Consider the following 23,748-nt stretch of genomic DNA (forward strand, 5'->3'; position numbering starts at 1 on the left):
CTTGTCCATGCTGGCCGATGTGCCTTCCTGAGCTTGGGTTTGGACCTGATATGTTTCATTGTGGGATCTTGCTGTGCATGAGTGGGCTAATACTGTTTCCTTGCAGAGATCTGGCAGCTCGGAACTGCCTGGTGTCTGAGAAGAATGTGCTGAAGATCAGTGATTTTGGGATGTCCCGTGAGGAAGAAGATGGGGTCTACTCCTCCACAGGAGGAATGAAGCAAATTCCAATCAAATGGACAGCACCCGAGGCACTCAATTATGGTAGGTCATGAGGCACCGAGGCGAAAATAAGCCATTCAGCCCATTGGGTCTCCCCCATCATTTAATCATGAGTGGATCCATTCTGCTCCAGTGCCCAGCCTTCTCCCCATAACCTTGGATGCCCTGGCTAATCAAGAACCTTCAATCTCTGCCTTTAAATAGACCCAATGACCTGGCCTCCACCCATCCCTGTGGCAACAAATTCCATGGTTTTACCACCTCCAGCTAAAGAACTTTGTTCTAAGCGATGCCCTTCAATCCTGAAGTCATGTCATATCCCAACCAGGACCAATGCGTGGTCAACCAATGGCAACGGTCGTCCACCCAGGGATTGCAGTCAAATTGGAGAAGTTAACCAGTCATAGGGAGCTCAAGAAAATAGGAGCGAAGAGAGGCCATTCAGCCCCTCAAACCTGTCCAGCTATTCAATGGCTGATGTATGCTAGCGTCAACTTCTCTTCCATTGCAGTTCACCATCACCCTCAATCTTTCAAATATTTATCTATCCCCATCTTAAATATTTTGGGGACAGAGAATTCCAGAGATTCGCCCCCTCTGAGAGAAGAAGACTCCAAGCACCTCAGTCTGAAATGACTGGCCTCTTGTTTGTCACTCTCCCACCAGTGAAAGCTCTGGTTTGTGTGAGCGAATGAGCCCACCCCTTATTCTTCCAAACTCCAAGGAATACAGTCCCAAACGATCTAATCTCTCTTGATAGGACATCCTCTTGTGCCAGTAGTTGGCCTAGTGACTCTCCAGTAGTTACTATCTGTGTACAATATTCCAGGCTTTGTCTCACCATCTCTGTTACTGTAACAAAATCTCCGTTTTTTAGAATACATGTGAGTTCGGTGCTGTCCTCCCACACACGCACTCAGCTCTCTACTGAGTTTTCTTCTTTTACTCCTCTCACCCATCCCTGTGGTCAAACGATGTGGGGTTGGGAATGGTACTCAGCCTTCAGTTTCATGTGTGGGGGGGGGGGGTGGGCTGCAAAATATAAGGAGTCATGGGTCAAACAGTGTTATGTCCGGCTGCTTTCAACTACCGTTGGGTCCTTTAACAGGCCATTTAAAGCCTGTACAGGGCCCACGGCAGTCAGACACAGTGGGGGAGTGCTGAGACTTAGCTCCCCATGGATCCGGGGCAGCCAGCACCGCCGTGTTTTCTGCTCTCTTATGGGCCACTTACAGTTGGACTGTGATCAGACCAGGGGCCGTAGTTTGGCAGCCCCTGGGGTAATGCTCAGGGCCAGGTAGGCAGGTGCATTCAGCCAGTGGCAAAGTGGGCTTGCACCACACGTGGCTTAAGGACAACGTGGCAGCTTTATGAATCCTATTTAATCTTTAGAAGAGAACTCAGCTGTCCAAGATTGATGCCAGGAAGCACATCGACAAACTGTTGGAATTCTGCTGGCAGTGCAATGGGTAACAGAATGAACGACCGAATATATGCGTGTAACAGTCGATACCGTGTAAATGTCAGACCCCCCCTCATTTTTGGCCCTGGCCTGCTGCAGCACTCCCGAAACCTCGACCACTGACTCTCAATTCTGTTGCTGCCCATCTGAGCTCCCAAAGCCCTGACTGTGGACTCTTGCCTAGGTCCTGGATGCCTGCCCATCGGAACTCCCGGTTCCTCGAACCATGCAGGTACTTACTACGGTCGAAGTAGTATGCGTGTTACAGTCAACCTCCCCTCCTTAAATTTTACCATAAAAATTGGTCCACAACATTCGACTATTACACGAGTGTATGCAGTAACTATTCAAATGCAATGCACCAGTTTTAATCTGCGCTTGGTTGGGGGGGGAATGTGGAGCTGATCTGGGAGATGTTCCCAGCCTGTTGGAAGATTGAGCTGTGTTGTGTTGTCTGGACCTGGCTCGGTGGCCAGCGGATCTGCTCTTTGCCTCTGGTTTATTTACCGGGCTGGTTACATCACAGGCCGCTACACAACCGAGAGCGACATCTGGAGTTTCGGTGTGCTGCTGTGGGAGACGTTCACTCTGGGTTCAACGCCGTACCCAACAATGACCAACCAGCAAACTCGGGAGGAAGTCGAGCAAGGTGAGAGTCTGCGTCATTAACATCCACTTGCTTTGACAGGCATTGAGGGCTTTTGTACAATTGATGTTGTGCATCTGCTCCAGATTCCATTCGAGTCCATCTGCTCCAGATTCCATTCGAGTCCATCTGCTCCAGATTCCATTCGAGTCCATCTGCTCCAGATTCCATTCGAGTCCATCTGCTCCAGATTCCATTCGAGTCCATCTGCTCCAGATTCCATTCGAGTCCATCTGCTCCAGATTCCATTCGAGTCCATCTGCTCCAGATTCCATTCGAGTCCATCTGCTCCAGATTCCATTCGAGTCCATCTGCTCCAGATTCCATTCGAGTCCATCTGCTCCAGATTCCATTCGAGTCCATCTGCTCCAGATTCCATTCGAGTCCATCTGCTCCAGATTCCATTCGAGTCCATCTGCTCCAGATTCCATTCGAGTCCATCTGCTCCAGATTCCATTCGAGTCCATCTGCTCCAGATTCCATTCGAGTCCATCTGCTCCAGATTCCATTCGAGTCCATCTGCTCCAGATTCCATTCGAGTCCATCTGCTCCAGATTCCATTCGAGTCCATCTGCTCCAGATTCCATTCGAGTCCATCTGCTCCAGATTCCATTCGAGTCCATCTGCTCCAGATTCCATTCGAGTCCATCTGCTCCAGATTCCATTCGAGTCCATCTGCTCCAGATTCCATTCGAGTCCATCTGCTCCAGATTCCATTCGAGTCCATCTGCTCCAGATTCCATTCGAGTCCATCTGCTCCAGATTCCATTCGAGTCCATCTGCTCCAGATTCCATTCGAGTCCATCTGCTCCAGATTCCATTCGAGTCCATCTGCTCCAGATTCCATTCGAGTCCATCTGCTCCAGATTCCATTCGAGTCCATCTGCTCCAGATTCCATTCGAGTCCATCTGCTCCAGATTCCATTCGAGTCCATCTGCTCCAGATTCCATTCTAGTTATTGTCAAGTAATTAAAATGTTAATATTACACGAAACACTTTTCACCTGCCGTTGTGCAGACAATGACTCACTATTAGCATAGCCCAGCGCTGCTTATCTTCAGCGAAAGAGTCACCAAGTGTCCATGGATTCACACAAGCCTCCAGTTTCGTTCCAACCATCAAAGCCCTAGCCCAGATCCAGACCTCCGACACGATTTGGAAGCCCTCAACACCAGGAGCCCTCAGCAGCTTCTGATAACTGGTCCTCATGAGCCCGGAGCCCATGTGGGTTCATCACCCGCAAGTCACCAGCAGCTCGCTGCCTGTGCCACTGGGCCCCTCGCTGGTCCGCCGCTCCCCCAGAGTCTGCCTGCTTCTCCTCCTCTACCTCCCCGTTACTGATGCCCTGCGCTGGTCCGCTGCTCCCCCAGAGTCTGTCACTCCTCGAGGCCACTGCCGATCATGGGCACCGCCATCTTGGGCGCAGACCCCACAGTCGCAGGATTTTAAATGAACACCGTCGGCTCCTTTAACAGGCTGTGTAAAGCCTGCACAGAGCCAACGGCATTAGTTTTGGGCAGTAGGACCCTTCAGAGAAGTGCTGCAGCTCCACCCCCCCCCCACCCCCATTACAGCACCCACCATTTTTGTTCCTTAATGGCACAATGTAGAGGGGGTATCTAACCTCTGCTGTCTATGATCAAGGAGTGTGTCAACACTCTGCTGTGAATCCCTACCCTGGGAGGTCATGATGGGACAGTGTGAAGCATTTTATTGTCCGTGTGACCGTTGTTGGAGCCTGACTCGCGGTACGGGAAGGAATGGGCCACAGGCCTGGTCGTCCGACAGCCTGCTGGCCTGAGGAGCAGTGTGGGGTTGTGGTTCAAGAGATTCGATAACTGACTGGCCAGTTCCTGTCATTCTTCTCCTAGGCTACCGGATGAGTTCTCCAGACTGTTGCCCGGAAGAGATTTACAGCATCATGACCTGTTGTTGGCAGTACGATCCAAAGAAACGGCCAAGTTTTAGTGCCATCCACCAGGAACTTACAAGCATCAGGAAAAAATGGAGATGAAACTGGAAGGAATGCTTTTTGCAACCGTCAGCCCCTGTTGCTGTGAGTGTGTGTGTTCCACACAAAGGAGGATAGTCTGAGGAGCAACATTGAATGTATCACACTTTAGGGGTGCTTGTGTTGCTAAGAACGCACATGTAAAGTCATTCCAATTGTTTTTTGTTTTCTTTGCATTATATGATTCCAGGCAATTTGTGTCCTATCCAAACAGCTGCGGTGTGAAGCTGCCTTAATGCTGAGCCAGCAGTTGGGTTCAGCCTCGGCTAAGGCAGGGGACCTATGCTGTCCTCGCCACACACCTTGTTCTCCCATTGCCCCAAGGACTTGGTGTGTAGCTTCCTGTATTTTTTGTGGCCCGAGGATTCGCTGGCTTGGGACTGGGCAGGGAGGTAGCCCCGGGCATGTTGCAAGGTGTTAACTCATTTTGATAGGGTGATAACTGCTGGGCACTGGCTTTGAGTGTGACAACTGAGAGACAGCGCGGTTGGCACAATGCTGTTCCAGCGCCAGGCACCGGGGCTCGAATCCAGTGCTGGCCTGTGAGGAGTTTGTTCTCCCTGTGTCTGCGTGGATTTTCCCCGGGGGCTATGGTTTCCTCCCACTGTTCAAAATGTTCCAGGGGTGTGGATGATTTGGGTAGCATGGGCTCATGGGCCAAGTGGCCTGCTACCGTGCTGTATGTCTAAATTTAAATTTAAAATCGTTTCAGTGCCATTGATCACACAGATGGATTGTGTCCTGGAACAGGACAAACGTAAGAGGCCTTTCTCCAGTCCGATGGTCCTAATTCCCTTGATTTGGGGTACAGGCAGCGATCCTCTCTCTCACGTCATGAAAGAGGGCCACAGCTCTCTCGCCAGCAGAGGTTGTTGGATGCGGGGGATGGATGAGGAGGACAGGACAGTTGGTCCAGGGCGACATTCTGAATCCCACCAGAGCAGCCGGGGAATTTCGACCATTGAGATGAACCTGCCATAAAAAGCCGCTACCAGACTGTGGTCCTTTGGGAACGCTGGTTTCTTCTGGAAAGGAAATCTGCCATCCTTGCCCAAGCTAAGTCCAGGCTCTGTACTTAATAATATTTATTCATGTATGTAGTTTTAAAACTGGAAATTTGTATTAGTTTTCATAATCATAAAGCATGTACCGTATATACGCATGTAATAGTCCAAGTTTGTGGGGTAATATTTTGGGTGAAATTTCTTTGGCTTGGCTTCGCGGACAAAGATTTATGGAGGGGTGAATGTCCACGTCAGCTGCAGGCTCATTTGTGGATGACAGGCAGACACGGTTGCTGGTTGGGGTTGGGTGTTGGGTTTTTCCTCCTTTGCCTTTTGTCAGTGAGGTGGGCTCTGCGGTCTTCTTTTAAGGAGGTTGCTGCCCGCCGAACTGTGAGGCGCTAAGATGCATGGTTGGAGGCGAGATCAGCCCACTGGCGGTGGTCAATGAGGCAGGCACCAAGAGCTTTCTTTAGGCAGTCTTTGTACCTCTTCTTTGGTGCACCTCTGACACGGTGGCCAGTGGAGAGCTCACCATAGAACACGATCTTGGGAAGGCGATGGTCCTCCATTCTGGAGACGTGACCTACCCAGCGCAGTTGGATCTTCAACAGCGTGGATTCGATGCTGTCGGCCTCTGCCATCTCGAGTACTTCGATGTTAGGGTTGAAGTCGCTCCAATGAATGTTGAGGATGGAGCGGAGACAACGCTGGTGGAAGCGTTCTAGGAGCTGTAGGTGATGCCAGTAGAGGACCCATGATTCGGAGCCAAACAGGAGTGTGGGTATGACAACGGCTCTGTATATGCTTATCTTTGTGAGGTTTTTCTTTTGGGGTGTCTGGAACTCCGATGGGTGGGCAGAATCAGGTGGTAGGTCCAAGTTTGGTGATTCGGGAGTTCAGGTGGGCGAGCGGCCAGAGGCGTAGGGAACTCCGAGGGGTGAGTGACTGTGCCCTGGGTTAGCGTCCGCAATCTGAATGTCAGGAGCTCGGAGGGGCAGACGGCTGGGGCCTAAAATTGGTGGGGGGGGGGGGGGGGTCGACTTTAACATGGTATTGACTATTACATGCGTTTATATGGTAAACATAACAAATATTTTCAACGGCAAGCCAGGCCCACTAACACTACCAGGCTCGTCAGAGTCCTGTCTCAGTCAATGTATTTCTGCGAGTCGCAGTTTGGCCACCCCTGCTCTATCCCAACCAGGCAATCTTCCTGAACACACCACCATGTTGAATAATTGCCTTAGAATGAGTTGTATTCTGGTTCCAAAGCTCTGCCCTGCAGGGATTCCTTTGGCTCTGGCCAAATCTGACCTCCGCTCCACGTTCCAGTCCCGAGAAGGGGATTGTACTTTGAATTTTACAGATTTGGAATCTTGAAAAGTGTTGCCTTATTGCTTGATTAAAAATCAGAGCAAGATGGTCTGACAGGCATCAGCAATAGATTAATGAGAACATTAATTAAAGCCCCCCGGAGACTATGTAAAGCCAGAAATCTTTGACTGCTCCATGTCTGCTCTGTGCCCCATAAAAGCAAACTGCAATAGTGAAGTGTCACCATCTGCTCAGTAATAAAGCTTCGAATAAGAGTGTTTTAAATGTTTGGCTCGTGCGATGAAATGATCCTGTGTGGTATGCTGCAAAATAAACACAGCTGCACCCTCGTGATATGGGGATAGTGCTGGAGGATTGGCGCATTGCGCATGTGGTTCCGTTATTTAAAAAGGGTTCAAGGAGGAAGCCTGGCAACTATCGGCCTGTAAGTTTGACGTCTGTGGTAGGTAAATTAATGGAGAAAATTCTTAGAGATAGTACTTATAAACATCTGGATAGACAGAGTCTGATCAGGAGCACTCAACATGGATTTGTGGGAGGAAGGTCATGTTTGACCAATCTGATTGCATTTTTTGACTAGGAATGTGGATGAGGGTAGTGCAATGGATGTTGTCTATATGGACTTCAGTAAGGCTTTCGATAAGGTACCACATGGAAGGTTAGTTAGGAAGGTGCAGTCTTTAGGTATAAATTTTGAGATAGTCAAATGGATTGAACATTGGCTGAAAGGGAGAGGCCAGAGAGTGGTAGTGGATAATTGTCTGTCAGGTTGGAGGCCGGTGACCAGTGGTGTGACTCAAGGATCTGTATTGGGCCCATTGTTGTTCGTTATAGACATTAATGATCTAGATGATGGGGTGGTGAATTGGATTAGTAAATATGCAGACGATACTAAGATAGGTGGAATAGTGGATAATGAAGAAGGTTTTCAAGGATTGCAGAGGGATTTGGGCTGCTTAGAAAAGTGGGCTGAAAAATGGCAGATGGAATTTAATGCTGATAAGTGTGAGGTGCTTCATTTTGGTAAGAAGAATCAGAACAGGACATACGTGGTAAATGGGAGAGCATTGAGGAATACAGAAGAGCAGAAAGATTTAGGAGTAACGGTACATCGTTCCCTGAAGGTAGAAACTCATGTGAATAGGGTGGTGAAGAAGGCTTTTAGTATGCTGGCCTTTATCAATCATTGCATGGAATATAGGAGTTAGGAGGTGATGTTGAGACTGTATAAGACGTTGGTGCGGCCTAATTTGGAGTTCTGTGTGCAGTTCTGGTCGCCTAATTATAGGAAGGATATAAACAGAGTGGAGAGAGTGCAGAGAAGGTTTACCAGAATGTTACCTGGGTTTAAGCATCTAGAGTATAGGGAGAGATTGGACAGATTAGGTCTTTATTCTTTGGAGCGTAGAAGGTTGAGAGGGGATTTGATAGAAGTATTTAAGATTATGAAAGGGATAGACAGAATGGATGTGGATAGACTATTTCCGTTAAGAGGAGGAAAGATTAAAACAAGAGGACATGAGTTAAGAATTAAGGGGCAGAGGTTTAGAGGTAACATGAGGGGGAACTTCTTTACTCAGAGAGTAGTAGCCGTGTGGAATGATCTTCCGGGAGAAATAGTGGCGGCGGAGTCAATTGTATTATTTAAGAAAAGGTTGGACAGGTATATGGATGAGAAGAAGATGGAGGGTTATAGGCATTGTGCAGGGAGGTGGGACTAGAAAGGGGTGTTTGGTTCGGTGCGGACTAGAAGGGCCTAATGGCCTGTTTCCGTGCTGTAAATTGTTATGTAATGTTATGGATGCGAGGGGCACATGGATGCTTCATCCAGTAGTGATCAACAGGGCTTCTGCACACTCCTGATGAAGAGATTCTTCTCAAGAAAGATTTGACAAGGAATTTCCTAAGTTGGAGATGTTACACCCTTTCAAAGGAGTCTTTGATTACACCTCTCTTTCTGTGACAGAGCTCAGAGGAGGTGCTCAAATGTTGCAGTGTTTCCGCCAGAGGCGACTGAGTAAAATTCGAGTTTGGGATGTCAGCGTTGTGCATCCTTCCAGTAGATTGGGCGGAAGGTGCCTCTCTGATGGTTGAGGTGCCTGCTGTGGGCCATCCAGGTCTCAGCATCCTGCAGAAGTCAGGTGGACCATGAACTTGGTGCTGGGATTCCTGTTCATCAGACGGTGGGTTTGGGCCATCATGGTTAGCCCAATGCTGTTACAGCGCCAGCGACCTGGGTTAGACTCTAGCGTTGTCTTCTTAAAGACTTATATATTCTCCCCGTGTCTGCGTAGGTTTATTTGGGGTGCTTCGGTTTCATTCAAAAACATATGGGGGGGGGGTGTTGTAGGCGAATTGGTGTATTTGGGTGGCATGGGCTGGAAGGGCCTGTTACCAAGCTGCATGTCTACATTTATAAACCAGCTGGGGCACTGAAATCAATCAACCACTGATTTCCAGCTTCCTTGAAAAATGATTCCTGCAACGTGGGAAATACTTCATTTTCAAGGGAGTCGAGGCTGGACTTTACCATCAGAACGATGATGTGTTTCCTGTCAACACTGCTCCAGATACTTTGGTCAAGCATACATTTACACCTACCCCATTTCATTCTCACCTTCTCCCACAGAAGCCTGAAAGTCTGGTTCGAGGTCAGTTGTTTCTTTCCCAATACCTGTCAGAACCTCCCTGTCTTATTTGCCTCAAGATTCAGGGGAGTAGATTTAGGACGGAGATGGGGAGGAACTGCTTCTCCCGGAGGGTGATGGATCTGTGGAATACGCTGCTCATTGAAGCAGTGGAAGTGACTTCAGTAAATATATTTAAGACTAGGTTGGAATTAAGGAATATGGGGAAAAGGCAGGTCGGTGGAAATGATACCATCATCAGATCAGCCATGATGGGCTGAATGGCCACTCCTGCTCCTATTTCTAAAGTACTGCCCAAACCACAAGGTCCAACAGGACCATAAACTACTGAGTTTAACATTGAACGTCTCTTCTTTTTAATTTTTTTAATTTTTCACATTCTGAACTATATCAATCAAAATAAACACAAAAATTTCCCTCTTGAATATACACAGTGGCATTTTCTTCCTTTTTTTATCCCCTCCCTCCTTCACACCCCCTTCAACCCCATTAAACGTTCAACATATACAATACAATAAACCCATTAAACCATGTCATCACACAATGAAAATAAACAAGAAAATTGTGTCATCTACTTTTACCCACTGGATCAGGTCATTTCGTCTTCCTCTCATTCTATCATTTTAGGGGGCTGGAGGTCTGAGGCAAGCCCTCTCTGTGGTGTTCCATGTACGGTTCCCAAATTTGTTCAAACAATGTGACTTTATTTTTTTAATTATATGTTATTTTTTCCAATGGAATACATTTATTCATTTCCATGTACCATTGCTGTATTCTCAGGCTCTCTTCCATTTTCCAAGTTGACATTATAAATTTAAGACCTAATTCCTTACTTCTTATATTACTTAGAAGAAAGATCTCTGGATTTTTTGGGATGTAATTTTTTGTGATTTTATTTAATATCTGATTTAGATCTTCCCAAAACTTTTTCACTTTCTCATTGCCCAAATTGCATGTACTGTTGTTCCCGTTTCCTTCTTACAGTGAAAACATCTGTCTGATACTGTTAGGTCCCATTTATTTAACTTTTGGGGCATGATATACAACCTGTGTAACCAATTATACTGTATCATGCGTAACCTCGTGTTTATTATATTCTTCATAGTTCCAGAGCATAACTTTTCCCATATTTCAATTTTTATCTTTATGTTTAAATCTTTTTCCCACTTTTGTTTGGGTTTACAGCTTATTTCATCATTTTCCTTCTTTTGCAGCTTGATGTACATGTTGGTTATAAATCTCTTTATTATCGTTTTTTCTGTAATCACATATTCAAAGCTGCTTCCTTCTGGTAACCTCAGTCTGCTTCCCAATTTGTCCTTTAAGTAGGTTTTCAGCTGGTGGTATGCAAACATTGTACCATGAGTTATTCCATATTTGTACTTCAATTGTTCAAATGATAATAAATTATTTCCAAAAAAACAATTTTCTATTCTTTTAATTCCTTTTCTCTTCTATTCTCTAAAGGAAAGGTTATCTATTGTGAAAGGGATTAATTGATTTTGGTAGTTGATAATTTGTTTTTTTCTTTTCTAAATGAATCTTCTTCCATATATTGAGTAAATGATGCAGTACTGGTGAACTTTTATATTGCATCAGCTTTTCATCCCACTTATAAAGTATATGTTCCAGAACCTTCTCCCCTATTTTATCTAGCTCTATCTTAGTCCAATCTGGTTTTTCCCTTGTCTGATAAAAATCTGATAAATACCTTAATTGTGCTGCTCTATAATAATTTTTAAAGTTTGGTATCTGCAAACCACTTTGTTTGTACCACTCTGTTAATTTATCTAGAGCTATCCTCGGTTTCCCCCCTTTCCATAAGAATTTCTTTAATATTCCCTCTAGTTCATTGAAGAATTTATCTGTTAAGAGAATTGGTAACGATTGAAATAAGTATTGTATCCTTGGGAAGACATTCATTTTAATGCAATTTACCCTCCCTATCAATATTAGTGGTAATTCTTTCCAATGTTCTAAGTCTTCCTGTAATTTCTTCATTAATGGCTGATAATTTGTACAGGTGGCTTAAATTATTATCTAACCTGATCCCAAGGTATCGGATTGCTTGTGTTTGCCCTTTAAATGGTGATTCTCTTTTAAATTCTGTATAATCCGCATTATTCATTGGCATCGCTTCACTTTTATTTGCGTTGATCTTGTACCCCAATATTTCTCCATATTCCTTCAATTTCTTATGTAGTTCTTGATATTTCTGATTCTGTTAGGTATACTATGATGTCATCTGCGAATAGACTGATTTCATATTCCTTCTCCTTTATTTTTATCCTTTTTATTTTATTTTCTATTCTTATCAGTTCTGCCAATGGTTCTATTGCTAAAGCGAACAATAAGGGGGATAATGGGCATCCCTGTCTAGTTGACCTACTTAATTTAAATTGGTTCGATACATATCCATTTACTGTCACCTTTGCCAATGGTCCATTATATAATGCTTTAATCCAATTAATATATTTTTCTGGTAGGTTGAACCTCTGTAATACATTGAATAAATAATTCCATTCTACTCTGTCAAAGGCATTTTCTGCATCTAAAGCAACAGCCACTGTTGGCTTCTTATTTCCTTGAACTGCATGAATTAAATTAATAAATTTACAGACATTGTCCGCTGTTCATCTTTTCTTAATAAATCCAGTTTGATCTTGTTTTACTATTTTTGGTACACAATCAGCCAATCTGTTTGCTAATAACTTTGCTATTATCTTATAATCTGAGTTAAGTAGAGATATTGGTCTATATGATGCTGGTGTTAGTGGATCCTTCCCCAACTTTGGTATTACTGTAATTATTTACGTCTCCAGAATGGAGGACCATCGCCTTCCCAAGATCGTGTTATATGGCGAGCTCTCCACTGGCCACCGTGACAGAGGTGCACCAAAGAAAAGGTACAAGGACTGCCTAAAGAAATCTCTTGGTGCCTGCCACATTGACCACCGCCAGTGGGCTGATAACGCCTCAAACCGTGCATCTTGGCGCCTCACAGTTTGGCGGGCAGCAGCCTCCTTTGAAGAAGACCGCAGAGCCCACCTCACTGACAAAAGGCAAAGGAGGAAAAACCCAACACCCAACCCCAACCAACCAATTTTCCCTTGCAACCGCTGCAATCGTGTCTGCCTGTCCCGCATCGGACTGGTCAGCCACAAACGAGCCTGCAGCTGACGTGGACTTTTTACCCCCTCCATAAATCTTCGTCCGCGAAGCCAAGCCAAAGACATGAATCTGGCAAGTTTTGTGTTTCTTCTATCTGGTTCATTACTTCCAGGAGAGGAGGAATTAATAACTCTTTAAATGTTTTATAGAATTCTATTGGGAATCCATCCTCTCCAGGCGTTTTATTGTTCGGCAGCTTTTTTAATATATCCTGTATTTCCTCTATTTCAAATGGTTTTATCAGCTTGTTTTGCTCCTCTTCTTGCAATTTCGGCAGTTCAATTTTAGCTAAAAACTCTTCTATTTTGTCTTCTTTCCCCTCGTTCTCAGTTTGGTTAATTGTTCATAAAATTCCTTAAAGTTTTCATTAATCTCTGTTGGATTATATGTAATTTGTTTGTCCTTTTTCCTTGATGCCAATACAGTTCTTTTAGCTTGTTCTGTTTTAAGTTGCCAGGCTAATATTTTGTGTGTTTTTTCTCCTAGCTAATAATACTTTTGCTTTATTTTCATTATGTTCTTGTCTGCCTTATACGTTGGTAATGTTTTGTATTTTTTTTTGTCCGCCAATTCTCTCTTTTTTGTTATATCATCCCTTTTTACTAATTCCTTTTCTGTACTTATTATCTCCCTTTCCAACTGTTCTGTTTGACGTCTCCTTTCTTGAAGATGATCACAGTTGCTGACACTAAGTGCGTTGCCACCTATTCACGCCACTTGGGTGAATGGGGGGGGGGTGGGGGGAGGGGAGGAATCAGCTTCTCCACGTCGATATGATGGGGTGGGAGAACTGCTCCATCAGAAGCTGGAGGGGCTCAGCAGGGTCAGGGCAGTATCCACAGGTGGAGATGGTAAGAACCTTTGGAGTCAGGATCCTTAATCAAGGAAATCTGCTCCACCAACCATGGACTCACCCAGACTCACTTCTACAGCCATGTTCCTTTCCTCTCCACTTCCCCTCTCTTAGCTACCTATTACCTCCTGCCAGCTCATGTGACTGGCCCACGACTGTATCATCAGATCCAGCTCCAACAGTGTCATCAAGTTTACAGACGACGCAACAGTCGTCGGCCTCATCAGCAACAATGAGTTGCCCTGCAGAGAAGTGGTGGGAAATCTCGTGCAATGGTGCGAGAGGAACAGCCTGAGTCTCAACGTGGACAAGGTGATTGTGGACTTCAGGAGGAACAGGAACGACCACGACACATCAATAGCTCGAGTAGAGAGAGTGGAGAGCACCAGGTCCCTTGGAGTTCACTTAACTCGTGACTTATCATGGACACTCAACATCTCCTCACTTGTCAGGAAGGCGCAACAGTGACTACTTTCTGAGAAGACTGAAGCAGGAAAGGCTACCGGCCACCATCATGTCAACCTTCTTCAGGAGCTCCATCGAGAGCATCCAGCCGGCTGCATCACTGTGTGGGTACAGTTGCTGAAGGGAAATGGATTGGAGCTCAATCCTCAGGACCATAAGAGTGGCAGAGAGGATCACTGGAGTCTCCCTCCCCCCCCACCCCCACCATTGACGTGATCTACTGGGATCATTGAAGAGGGCGAGCAAAATCATTGAGGACCCCTTTCACTCCCCACACAGCATCTTTCAGCTGCTACCATCAGGGAAGAGAACCAGGAGGATCAGAGCCAGCACCACCAGGCTGAGGAACAGCTTCTTCCCACGGGCAGAGAGAATGTTGAACGACCAAAGGAAGTACTCACATGAACCCTCCAAAACTCTCATTCTCACAAAGCAATATTTATTTATTTGAGTAGATGCAATACTTGTCCTGCATATATATTGTTTGTCTGTACGTGTGTTCTGTCTGGTGGTACGTCTGCGTGTTTTGCACCGAGGACCGGAGAACACAGTTTCATTGGGTTGTACAATCAGATGACAGTAAACTTAACTGTAAAACATGAAAGTCTGCAGACGCTGTTTGTTAAAGTAAAAACACAAAGCTGGAAAAACTCAGCAGATCAAACAGGGTACTTTATTTCGCATAGATGATACATGAAAAACGTTTCGGGCTTGAGCCCTTCATCAAGGTATGGGAGAATGTTGGCATCTGAACAAAAGGCTTGGTGGGGGGGGCAGGAGTTGATAGGTGGAGGAGGGAGGGAGGGAGGGAGGGGATGATGGCGATGAGGGAGGGGACGGCTGGCTGGAGAAGTCAGGGGAGAAGTGGTAAAACTGGAAGCGGGAGGGGAAAGAAAAGGTGGGGAAGTTCGCAGAAAGCGGAGAGGTCGATGTTAACGCTGCCTGGCTGGGGCGTGGCCAGATGGGAAATAAGGTGTTGCTCCTCCAATGTGGACCATCAGGCCAACTCCACCATCAGGCCAACTCCACCAGGACTTGTGCAACTCTATCGATTGTGGCCCTCTCTCGTTTGCACAGTCAGGGGGTTGACATTTCTTAATTTGTTGACCTGTGTCCAGTTTTTGTTTTTGCACTCCCAATAAATGGTAATGGCCCGCAGGATAAAGAATCTCAGGGTTGTATGTGATATTATTTATGAACCCTGACAATAAATCTGAAATCAATGAAAGGACTGACCTGAGTTTCTCCAGCCTTGTGCTTTCTCCTCCGCACCACTAGATGGCAGCAAAGAGTAGGGGTTTTTTTTTTGTGTGTGCGAGAAGTGGGAGGTCTGGCCGCTAGGGGCGCTGCGCCGGGCGCCTGTGGTCAGTGGGAGGGAGGAGGCGCTCGGAGTGGTCCCCGGCCGACCCCCGCCCGGCGCTGAGGGAGCCCGCTGGCGTGCCGGGGAGGAGGAGGAGCTGGGGCTGCGCGCCACGGCCTGCAGGCCGAGGATGGAGCGGCGGCGGCGGCGGCGGCGGCGAGGGGCCTAGGCGCGGGCGGGACGATGAAGCTGAGGAAGCAGGTGACGGTGTGTGGCGGCGCCATCTTCTGCGTGGCCGTCTTCTCGCTCTACCTCATGTTGGACCGGGTGCAGCACGACCCGGGCCGGCGGCACGGCGGCGTCAGCTTCCCCCGGGTAAGGGCGGCGCACGGCCGGGCTGTGGGCGCAGGCGTCGGCGCCCGAGGGTGCTGATCACAGGCGCTCCCGGCACCATCCACCGTCACTCCCCGGCATCCGGCACCATCCACCGTCACTCCCCGGCATCCGGCACCATCCACCGTCACTCCCCGGCATCCGGCATCATCCACCGTCACTCCCCGGCATCCGGCATCATCCACCGACACCCCGGCATCCGGCATCATCCACCGACACCCCGGCATCCGGCACCACCCACCGTCACTCCCCGGCATCCGGCATCATCCACCGACACCCCGGCATCCGGCATCATCCACCGTCACTCCCCGGCATCCGGCATCATCCACCGTCACTCCCCGGCATCCGGCATCATCCACCGACACCCCGGCATCCGGCATCACCCACCGTCACTCCCCGGCATCCGGCATCATCCACCGTCACTCCCCGGCATCCGGCATCATCCACCGACACCCCGGCATCCGGCACCATCCACCGTCACTCCCCGGCATCCGGCACCATCCACCGTCACTCCCCGGCATCCGGCACCACCCACCGTCACTCCCCGGCATCCGGCATCACCCCGGCACCCACCATCACTATCCGGCATCACCCCAGCACCCATCGTCACCCTGGCTCCCGGCATCACCCCAGCACCCATCGTCACCCTGGCTCCCGGCATCACCCCGTATCTTCAACATCCCGCCAGCACCCAGCATCACCCTGTATCCCTGGACCCAGCTTAACCCTGTATACTACCCGGCACCCAGCATTACCCCAGTTCCCAGCATCATCCCGCATCCCCAGCACCCAACATCACTTCATCTCCCCAACACCTCCAGCATCACCTCAAACTCTAGCACCAATCCATAACCCCTGGAATCGCCCATAACCCCAGCCCTCAGCATCACCCCGTATCCTCGGGCACCCAGCAACATCAGGGCATCTTTCACCAGCAGGTCACCCCAGTCCTGCCGTCCACTTCCACCGCTGATGCCTTTTGTGATCTGATACTAGACCCCCGGCACCTTGTTTTGAACCTGATTAACCAGGATGCAACACTTAGCCTCAGCCAAACAGTGAGCTGAACTTTGTTCTCCTGCTGTCAGTCCTTTCACCGTTTTAAGCTGCATACTAAATTACAAACAAAACACTTCACAATGAGCAGTAATAATCTGGATCTGCTTGAAAAGCTGATGCAAGAAGATTAAGTTGTGTTAATAAAAACATTTAAAAATCTTGACCATTGCAAGGAAAGGGCGTCAGTCATAAGAGAACATTCAAATCAGTGAGCACGATAGACTTGATGATCTTTGGTCTTCTTAGAGCATAGAACATTGCAACACAGAACAGGCTCTTCGACCCATGACGTTGTGTCAACCTATATGAACCTCAGCAATATGAACCTTCCCTACCTAGTCCCTTTTTTTTGCATCCATGTGCACGTCTGAGTGTTTTTTAATTTCCTGGTCGTCCAAGCCTCCACTGCCACCCCTGGCAATGCATTCTAGGCACCCACTAGAGTTTTAAAACACCAAGAGGTGTTTTTTAAAAAAATCTTTCCCCTGACGTCTGCCCTAATCTTCCCTCCCCTTACACAGATGTCCTCTGGTATTTGCTACTGTAACCCCAGAGAAAAGGTGCTGGCTGTCCACTTGTATGCCTCTCATCATGGAGAAACCTGTTTGTATTTGAAACACAAAATATTTAATGCATTATTAGAAGATTAATGTTTTGTGTAAGTCACCTACTTGCATTTCCAATGAGAACAGTTGTCACAGTTTCTTGTTAGCACACAACAAAGGACAAAGCTTCCTCATAAATTTGGAAATCGGGATGTCTTCTGACCATGAACAATGCACAATTCCATCTGTAACCTCCACAACAAATTAAGCAGGAAATTCCGAGTAGCAAGAACTAGATAATGTTTGGACAGAGAAGACAAGTAACATTCAAGCTACAAAATGACCTTCAGTAGCAAAGATTTGAACAACCAACCCTTGACTTTCAGAGACGTTGCCACTGAAGGGTGCCTGTTATCAACAACCTGGAGAAGGATGTGGCTTGATATAGCCGCTTGCATGCGGTAGCTACAAATATGTGGAGTGACTTGCCTCCCACGTCGTTAGCACCATCTGCAAGGCTCAAGTCAAGAGTGAGATGGAATCTTTCTTGGATAACAAAAAGCTCAGCGCAATCCAGGCAGCTCTTGCGATTGGCATCTCATTCACCACCCTGAACTTAATTTCTCCCCTTTACCATTAGCTGTTGGGTGTGACATTTATAAAATGTGTTGGAGGTTACTCAGACTTCACCTCCCCACCCCAAAGGCGAGTAGCATCCTGGGCGACACCATTTTTATTCAAACACAACTTTATTCAAACAGCTGATATGAACAAAGTACGACCAAGTCCCTCTGCTGGCTGAAGACTTGCTCCCATCTTCATCAAAGTTTTAAAATTATTTCAGAGGACATTTATTTTTACAATTTAAAACTTATTTATTTTTGTGTTTTTTTAAATTGTAATTTATTTATTTCATCAGTTTTTTTTTTGCCGCTTACTTGAGGTTTTACTGTATCACCATTCCTTCATCAAGTACTTAGTCAAAATCCTGGAATTCTCCCCAGTAGCATTTAAGAGAACCGATACCTTCACCAGATGAAGTGCAGCAGTTGAAGGTGTTACCAGTGAATGCCAGCATCCTGAAAATTGACAAAAAACAAATCCAGAGATAAAAAGCAATCCTCTTATCAATCAGTTAAAGTACATGTTGGCTTGGTTAATTTTGTGGGAAAATAAATAAAATTTTGCTAAGTTGATTTTCCCTGTCTTTTTTTTTACGTTAAGATCATTAATAATTAAGTGCTCTTGATTTGATGCAAATACCTTTCTTTTGTGGGGTTTGGCTCTATTTAATTTGGTAATTTGCCTGAATGTCACTGCTCTATATTTTTCCCAGTAGGATTGTTAAATGCGAGCAGGGACATTGATTCCCTCTCCCCTTCACCTTGAGCACTTTCAGTCATTAAATATATGTACTCTCTCTCTCTCTCTCTCTCTCTCTCTCTCTCTCTCTCTCTCTCTCTCTCTCTCTCTCTCTCTCTCTCTCTCTCTGTGAACTCGACAGCCCAAGGATGCAACCTGAATGTGGCTCAATTCTGCATTATTTGAGGCATTAATCATGCACCTGCAAGGAAACGAGTCGTGCAGAGGACAAAACACATTCCATGGACAAATGTGTGTGTCCCCTGTTAGAGCTGCAACACAATTATTAACAAATGGATCAATCGTCTGTTGACAATAATAAATGTTATGTATTTCTTGAACCATTTATAATGCATTTTTTATCAAATATGTTATTTGCATTGCGTCTAAGACATCTGCTGCTATTGATTGCACTATAATAATGGATAATTAGTCTCTGTTTTCTGCCTATTACCTTCTCCCAGACAGCTTTAACCCCACCCCTCCCCTTCTGAAGGATCTGAATGAGGTATTATTTCACAATCACTGGTCACGGATTAAATGACAGATTTACTGCATTAGTAAACAGTTAGGGGAGTGATGCAAATGCACGTTGCCTCCACTTTGAAGTTCGTGAAGAATAGATCTGGACCTTGGTAACCCGTTAAGTTTAGCTGAGTTTTTACACTGGTGCCCAGGAGCAAAATATGAAAGTCTGCAGTCAATTTCAAAATATGAAAATGATTGTGCAAACACAAGGCTGGAGAAACTGTTCTTTATCGAGCAAAGATACATAACCAATGTTTCAGTCTTGAGCCCTCCCTACTTTTTGCTCATATCTTGATGAAAACACTGGTTATGTATCTTAATCTTTGCTCTATTAAGTACGCTGTGTGACCTCCTGAGTTTCTCTAGCACTGTGTTTTTACTTTTGCCCAGTATTCTATTCAAGTGGAGCTCTTGATTATCCTTGTCCTCTACATTGTGAATTTATTTCTTCATGTAATAGACTTTATCCTCTGTTTGTCTTATCTCAAAGACAGTTTTAGTCATTGGATAAACTTAGTTGGAGTTTTATGTGCAATCACAAAAGTAAATATTTATTTCAGGTTTGGCAAATTTATGGGCCTCCTGCCACTCGTGTGTGTTGCCCAGTGAACTAGTGACAGTTTGGACCAGCAGATTATTGGACCGAAACTCGTCCCTATCTGATATGTGATTTAATTATGACATATCCAGGCGGGCAGCAACCTCCTTTGAAGAAGACCGCAGAGCCCACCTCACTGACAAAAGGCAAAGGAGGAAAAACCCAACACCCAACCCCAACCAACCAATTTTCCCCTGCAACCGCTGCAACCGTGTCTGCCTGTCCCGCATCGGACTTGTCAGCCACAAACGAGCCTGCAGCTGACGTGGACATTACCCCTCCTTAAATCTTCGTCCGCGAAGCCAAGCCAAAGAAGATCCAGGCAGGTTATGCAGCAAGATCCTATTTCCCTTGCAGACAAGACAGTGATTAAGGATGGATTGTTGAGAGAAGATTGCAGCAGAAATTGTTTCTCGATAGATAGTGGGGCTCTGAAACTCACTGCCAAGTCCTACGTTAATCCCATTATTTATTCCCACCCACATACCCATCAACTCACCTGAGATTCACCCACTCACACGGGCCAAGTAGTCTACTGCCTCACACATTTGTCAGATTTCCTCTTGTAGAACCAGAGTTTTCAATAAATGGGTCAAGACCTGTGAAGCAAAATTAATTGGAATAGTTAATGTTTGGCTTGAACGGATAGCAATGGGATGCGCATCTGGAATATTAATTCCAAAATTAATTGGAATAGTCAATGTTTGGCATGAACGGATACAATGGGATGTACATCTGGAATATTAATTCCAAAATTAACATAACATATAACATAACAATTACAGCACGGAAACAGGCCATTAGGCCCTTCTAGTCCGCACCGAACCAAACACCCCTTTCTAGTCCCACCTCCCTGCACAATGCCCATATCCCTCCATCTTCTTCTCATCCATATACCTGTCCAACCTTTTCTTAAATAATACAATTGACTCCGCCGCCACTATTTCTCCCGGAAGATCATTCCACACGGCTACCACTCTCTGAGTAAAGAAGTTCCCCCTCATGTTACCTCTAAACCTCTGCCCCTTAATTCTTAACTCATGTCCTCTTGTTTTAATCTTTCCTCCTCTTAACGGAAATAGTCTATCCACATCCACTCTGTCTATCCCTTTCATAATCTTAAATACTTCTATCAAATCCCCTCTCAACCTTCTACGCTCCAAAGAATAAAGACCTAATCTGTCCAATCTCTCCCCATACTCTAGATGCTTAAACCCAGGTAACATTCTGGTAAACCTTCTCTGCACTCTCTCCACTCTGTTTATATCCTTCCTATAATTAGGCGACCAGAACTGCACACAGAACTCCAAATTAGGCCGCACCAACGTCTTATACAATCTCAACAACACCTCCCAACTCCTATATTCCATGCAATGATTGATAAAGGCCAGCATACTAAAAGCCTTCTTCACCACCCTATTCACGTGAGTTTCTACCTTCAGGGAACGATGTACCGTTACTCCTAAATCTTTCTGCTCTTCTGTATTCCTCAATGCTCTCCCATTTACCACATATGTCCTGTTCTGATTCTTCTTACCAAAATGAAGCACCTCACACTTATCAGCATTAAATTCCATCTGCCATTTTTCAGCCCACTTTTCTAAGCAGCCCAAATCCCTCTGCAATCCTTGTAAACCTTCTTCATTATCCACTATTCCACCTATCTTAGTATCGTCTGCATATTTACTAATCCAATTCACCACCCCATCATCTAGATCATTAATGTATATAACGAATTGGAAAATTAATTGGAATAGTCAATGTTTGGCTTGAATGGATACAATGGGATGTACATCTGGAATATTAATTCCAAAATTAATTGGAAAATTAATTGGAATAGTCAATGTTTGGCTTGAATGGTTACAATGGGATGCACATTTGGAATATTAATTCCAAAATTAATTGGAATAGTCAGTGTTTGACTTGAACGGATACAATGGGATGTACATCTGCTAGATTTGCAAAATAATTTTGGGTTCTTTCAAAGAAGTTTGCTTTGTTATTTCGTAGTGGTAGCCGGCTCAGTGGCCTATGCATCAGATGTTTTATTGTATATATGATGTAGTAGCAGCAAGTTTCATTATTCAGCCCTCTTTATCTACATGACTTTCATATAGTCATAGAGCTGTTCAACATTGAAGGCCCTCCAGCCTCATGATGTCTATCTATACTAATTGCCTGCAATTGGTGTGTAAGCCTCTCCTTTGCTATCCAAGTACCTGTCCAAATGCATTTTAAATGTTATAATTGTATCTGCCTTTAAAATCTCATATAAAAAGACTTGTCCCTTAAATCTCTTTTTTTTTTCACTTCTCAAATTTATGCATTCTAATTTTAATCTTACCTATCCTTGGAAGAGAAAATTGGTGATGTCTGCCTCATCTATGCCCCTCATAATCTTATAAATCTCTGTAAGTCACCCCTCAAACTACAGTGTTGCGGTAAAAACAATCTCTCCTTGTAACCAACACCCTGGGTTCCAGGCAATATTTTGATGAATCTTCTTCAAATGTTGCTACATCGTTTCTGTCGTGTGGGCACCAGAATGGAACACAATACTGGAAGTGTTATCTATCCAACGTGTAAGAGTTATCTGATTAGCCAAAGTGGAAGCTGTAAGGCCATGACATAAGATGCTATTACTAAAGAAGTGGGTGGGTGAGGCAAGGTTTTCAACACTAATAAAGAATAAAAGGATTGGGTGTATCTCCTTGAACCCGACAGGAAGGATGGGAAGAGGATACTGACCAGGATATGAATAGGCTTGTACCAGGTTAGTTGCTAAACATGAGCCATCGAGTTTTCTTTCTGCTACTGCGTAAACAAATTTAAAAAAACAACTGATGCTGGTTCAATGCCTCTTCTCATCCCTTCATCACCACCTTCCCAGCCCAAAGGAAGAGGATGTTTAAACTCCAAGGCAGGTTTTCTTTCACCCGTCCCAAGTGATCTTGTTCAGATATCTCTCATTATATTAATGTAACTATATGTCTTGAGTGGAAAAAAATGTCTTAAGAAGATGGGTGTCTTGATTTTTGTTGTTGTTGGAGAATGAGAAGATTATTTTTGGGTCATTGATCTTATACTTCTCTTTGTAATCCAATTAGCCCCACTCTCTTCCTCTTCACATTGAGCTCTGCTGCACTCTTTATCCAATACCTTGGGGAAGGTTGTGATGGAAAATGCTTCCAGCATCCTTGAGGCAATAAGTTCTAAAACACAACCACTTGCTGCATTAAAGAAAAGACCTTTTCTTATTTGGCTCCAATGCCAATCCCCTGTCTAAATCACCTGGTTTTCAATTCTTCGGCCCTTGATGTCATTTTTATTGACCTTGAGGGGACTCACTGACAAAAGGCAAAGGAGGAAAAACCCAACACCCAACCCCAACCAACCAATTTTCCCCTGCAACCGCTGCAATCGTGTCTGCCTGTCCTGCATCGGACTTGTCAGCCACAAACGAGCCTGCAGCTGACGTGGACTTTTTACCCCCTCCATAAATCTTCGTCCGCGAAGCCAAGCCAAAGAAAGAGGGGAGGGGCAGAGGGGTGCTTTCCTAGATTTTTGGATATTACTTTCAACTGTCCATCAACACTGCCTGCTCTAAGGATATTCCCCACTCCCTCCCACCGCTTCCCCAGTCAATCCATGTAACTGAAGTCCTTCATTTGTAGAATCATTCTTGTGAATTTCTTCTGGACTGCTTCACCCCTTTGAGTAATGTGCCCAGAATTGAACACTGTACTTATCATTGATAAGGATGGGAACCTTGCCGAGTTCATGAAATCAAGAGGGGGTGTGAAGGAAGAAGGACGAACTCGATTTCTTTGGAGGAATGGGGGTTTGTGAGTTTGGATTTTTCAGGATGCTTGTGTTCATATAAAGTACACAACACCGAATTAGTGTCAAGTAAACAGTCTTGAAGATTCTTTCTTATCCTTGTAAGTTTCAGGTGCCAGATCAGAAATGGGAATAGATGATTGGCTTGTACTTAACTTCAGTATCATCCTGTTGAGAATGAAATGTGTGTTAAATGATAGAACATATGCTCTTAAAGTTGGTGATTTGATCATGAATGGATTGACTTGCGTAGAGTTCTGTATTCCTTGCCAGAAAATGATGCACATGTGGAAGTGCATCTTGGG

The 23,748-nt window shown here is 45.4% G+C and overlaps 2 protein-coding genes across 12 annotated transcripts in view; both read left to right on the plus strand.

Annotated features, from left to right (window-relative positions):
* The window catches only part of fes (FES proto-oncogene, tyrosine kinase), a 37,284-nt gene extending 30,339 nt beyond the window's left edge, over positions 1 to 6,945 (plus strand). For all 4 annotated transcript variants that reach the window (XM_069902427.1, XM_069902426.1, XM_069902428.1 and 1 more), the window contains 3 exons: positions 107 to 264; positions 2,211 to 2,333; positions 4,203 to 6,945. In XM_069902427.1, the coding sequence (XP_069758528.1) occupies positions 107 to 264; positions 2,211 to 2,333; positions 4,203 to 4,345 (424 nt within the window). In that variant the 3' untranslated portion in view covers positions 4,346 to 6,945. The remainder of the gene's footprint in view (positions 1 to 106; positions 265 to 2,210; positions 2,334 to 4,202) is intronic.
* An 8,223-nt stretch (positions 6,946 to 15,168) lies between these two features.
* Positions 15,169 to 23,748, plus strand: part of man2a2 (mannosidase, alpha, class 2A, member 2) — a 56,435-nt gene continuing 47,855 nt past the window's right edge. For 4 of the 8 annotated variants that reach the window (XM_069902432.1, XM_069902436.1, XM_069902434.1 and 1 more), the window contains exon 1: positions 15,169 to 15,493. In XM_069902432.1, coding sequence (XP_069758533.1) covers positions 15,362 to 15,493 — 132 coding nt within the window. In that variant the 5' untranslated portion in view covers positions 15,169 to 15,361. The remainder of the gene's footprint in view (positions 15,494 to 23,748) is intronic. The other 4 variants (XR_011346258.1, XM_069902430.1, XM_069902431.1 and 1 more) reach the window with 2 other exon arrangements.

The sequence above is a fragment of the Narcine bancroftii genome, chromosome 11 (assembly GCF_036971445.1).
Source record: "Narcine bancroftii isolate sNarBan1 chromosome 11, sNarBan1.hap1, whole genome shotgun sequence".
In the NCBI taxonomy this organism is placed as follows: Eukaryota; Metazoa; Chordata; class Chondrichthyes; order Torpediniformes; family Narcinidae; genus Narcine; species Narcine bancroftii.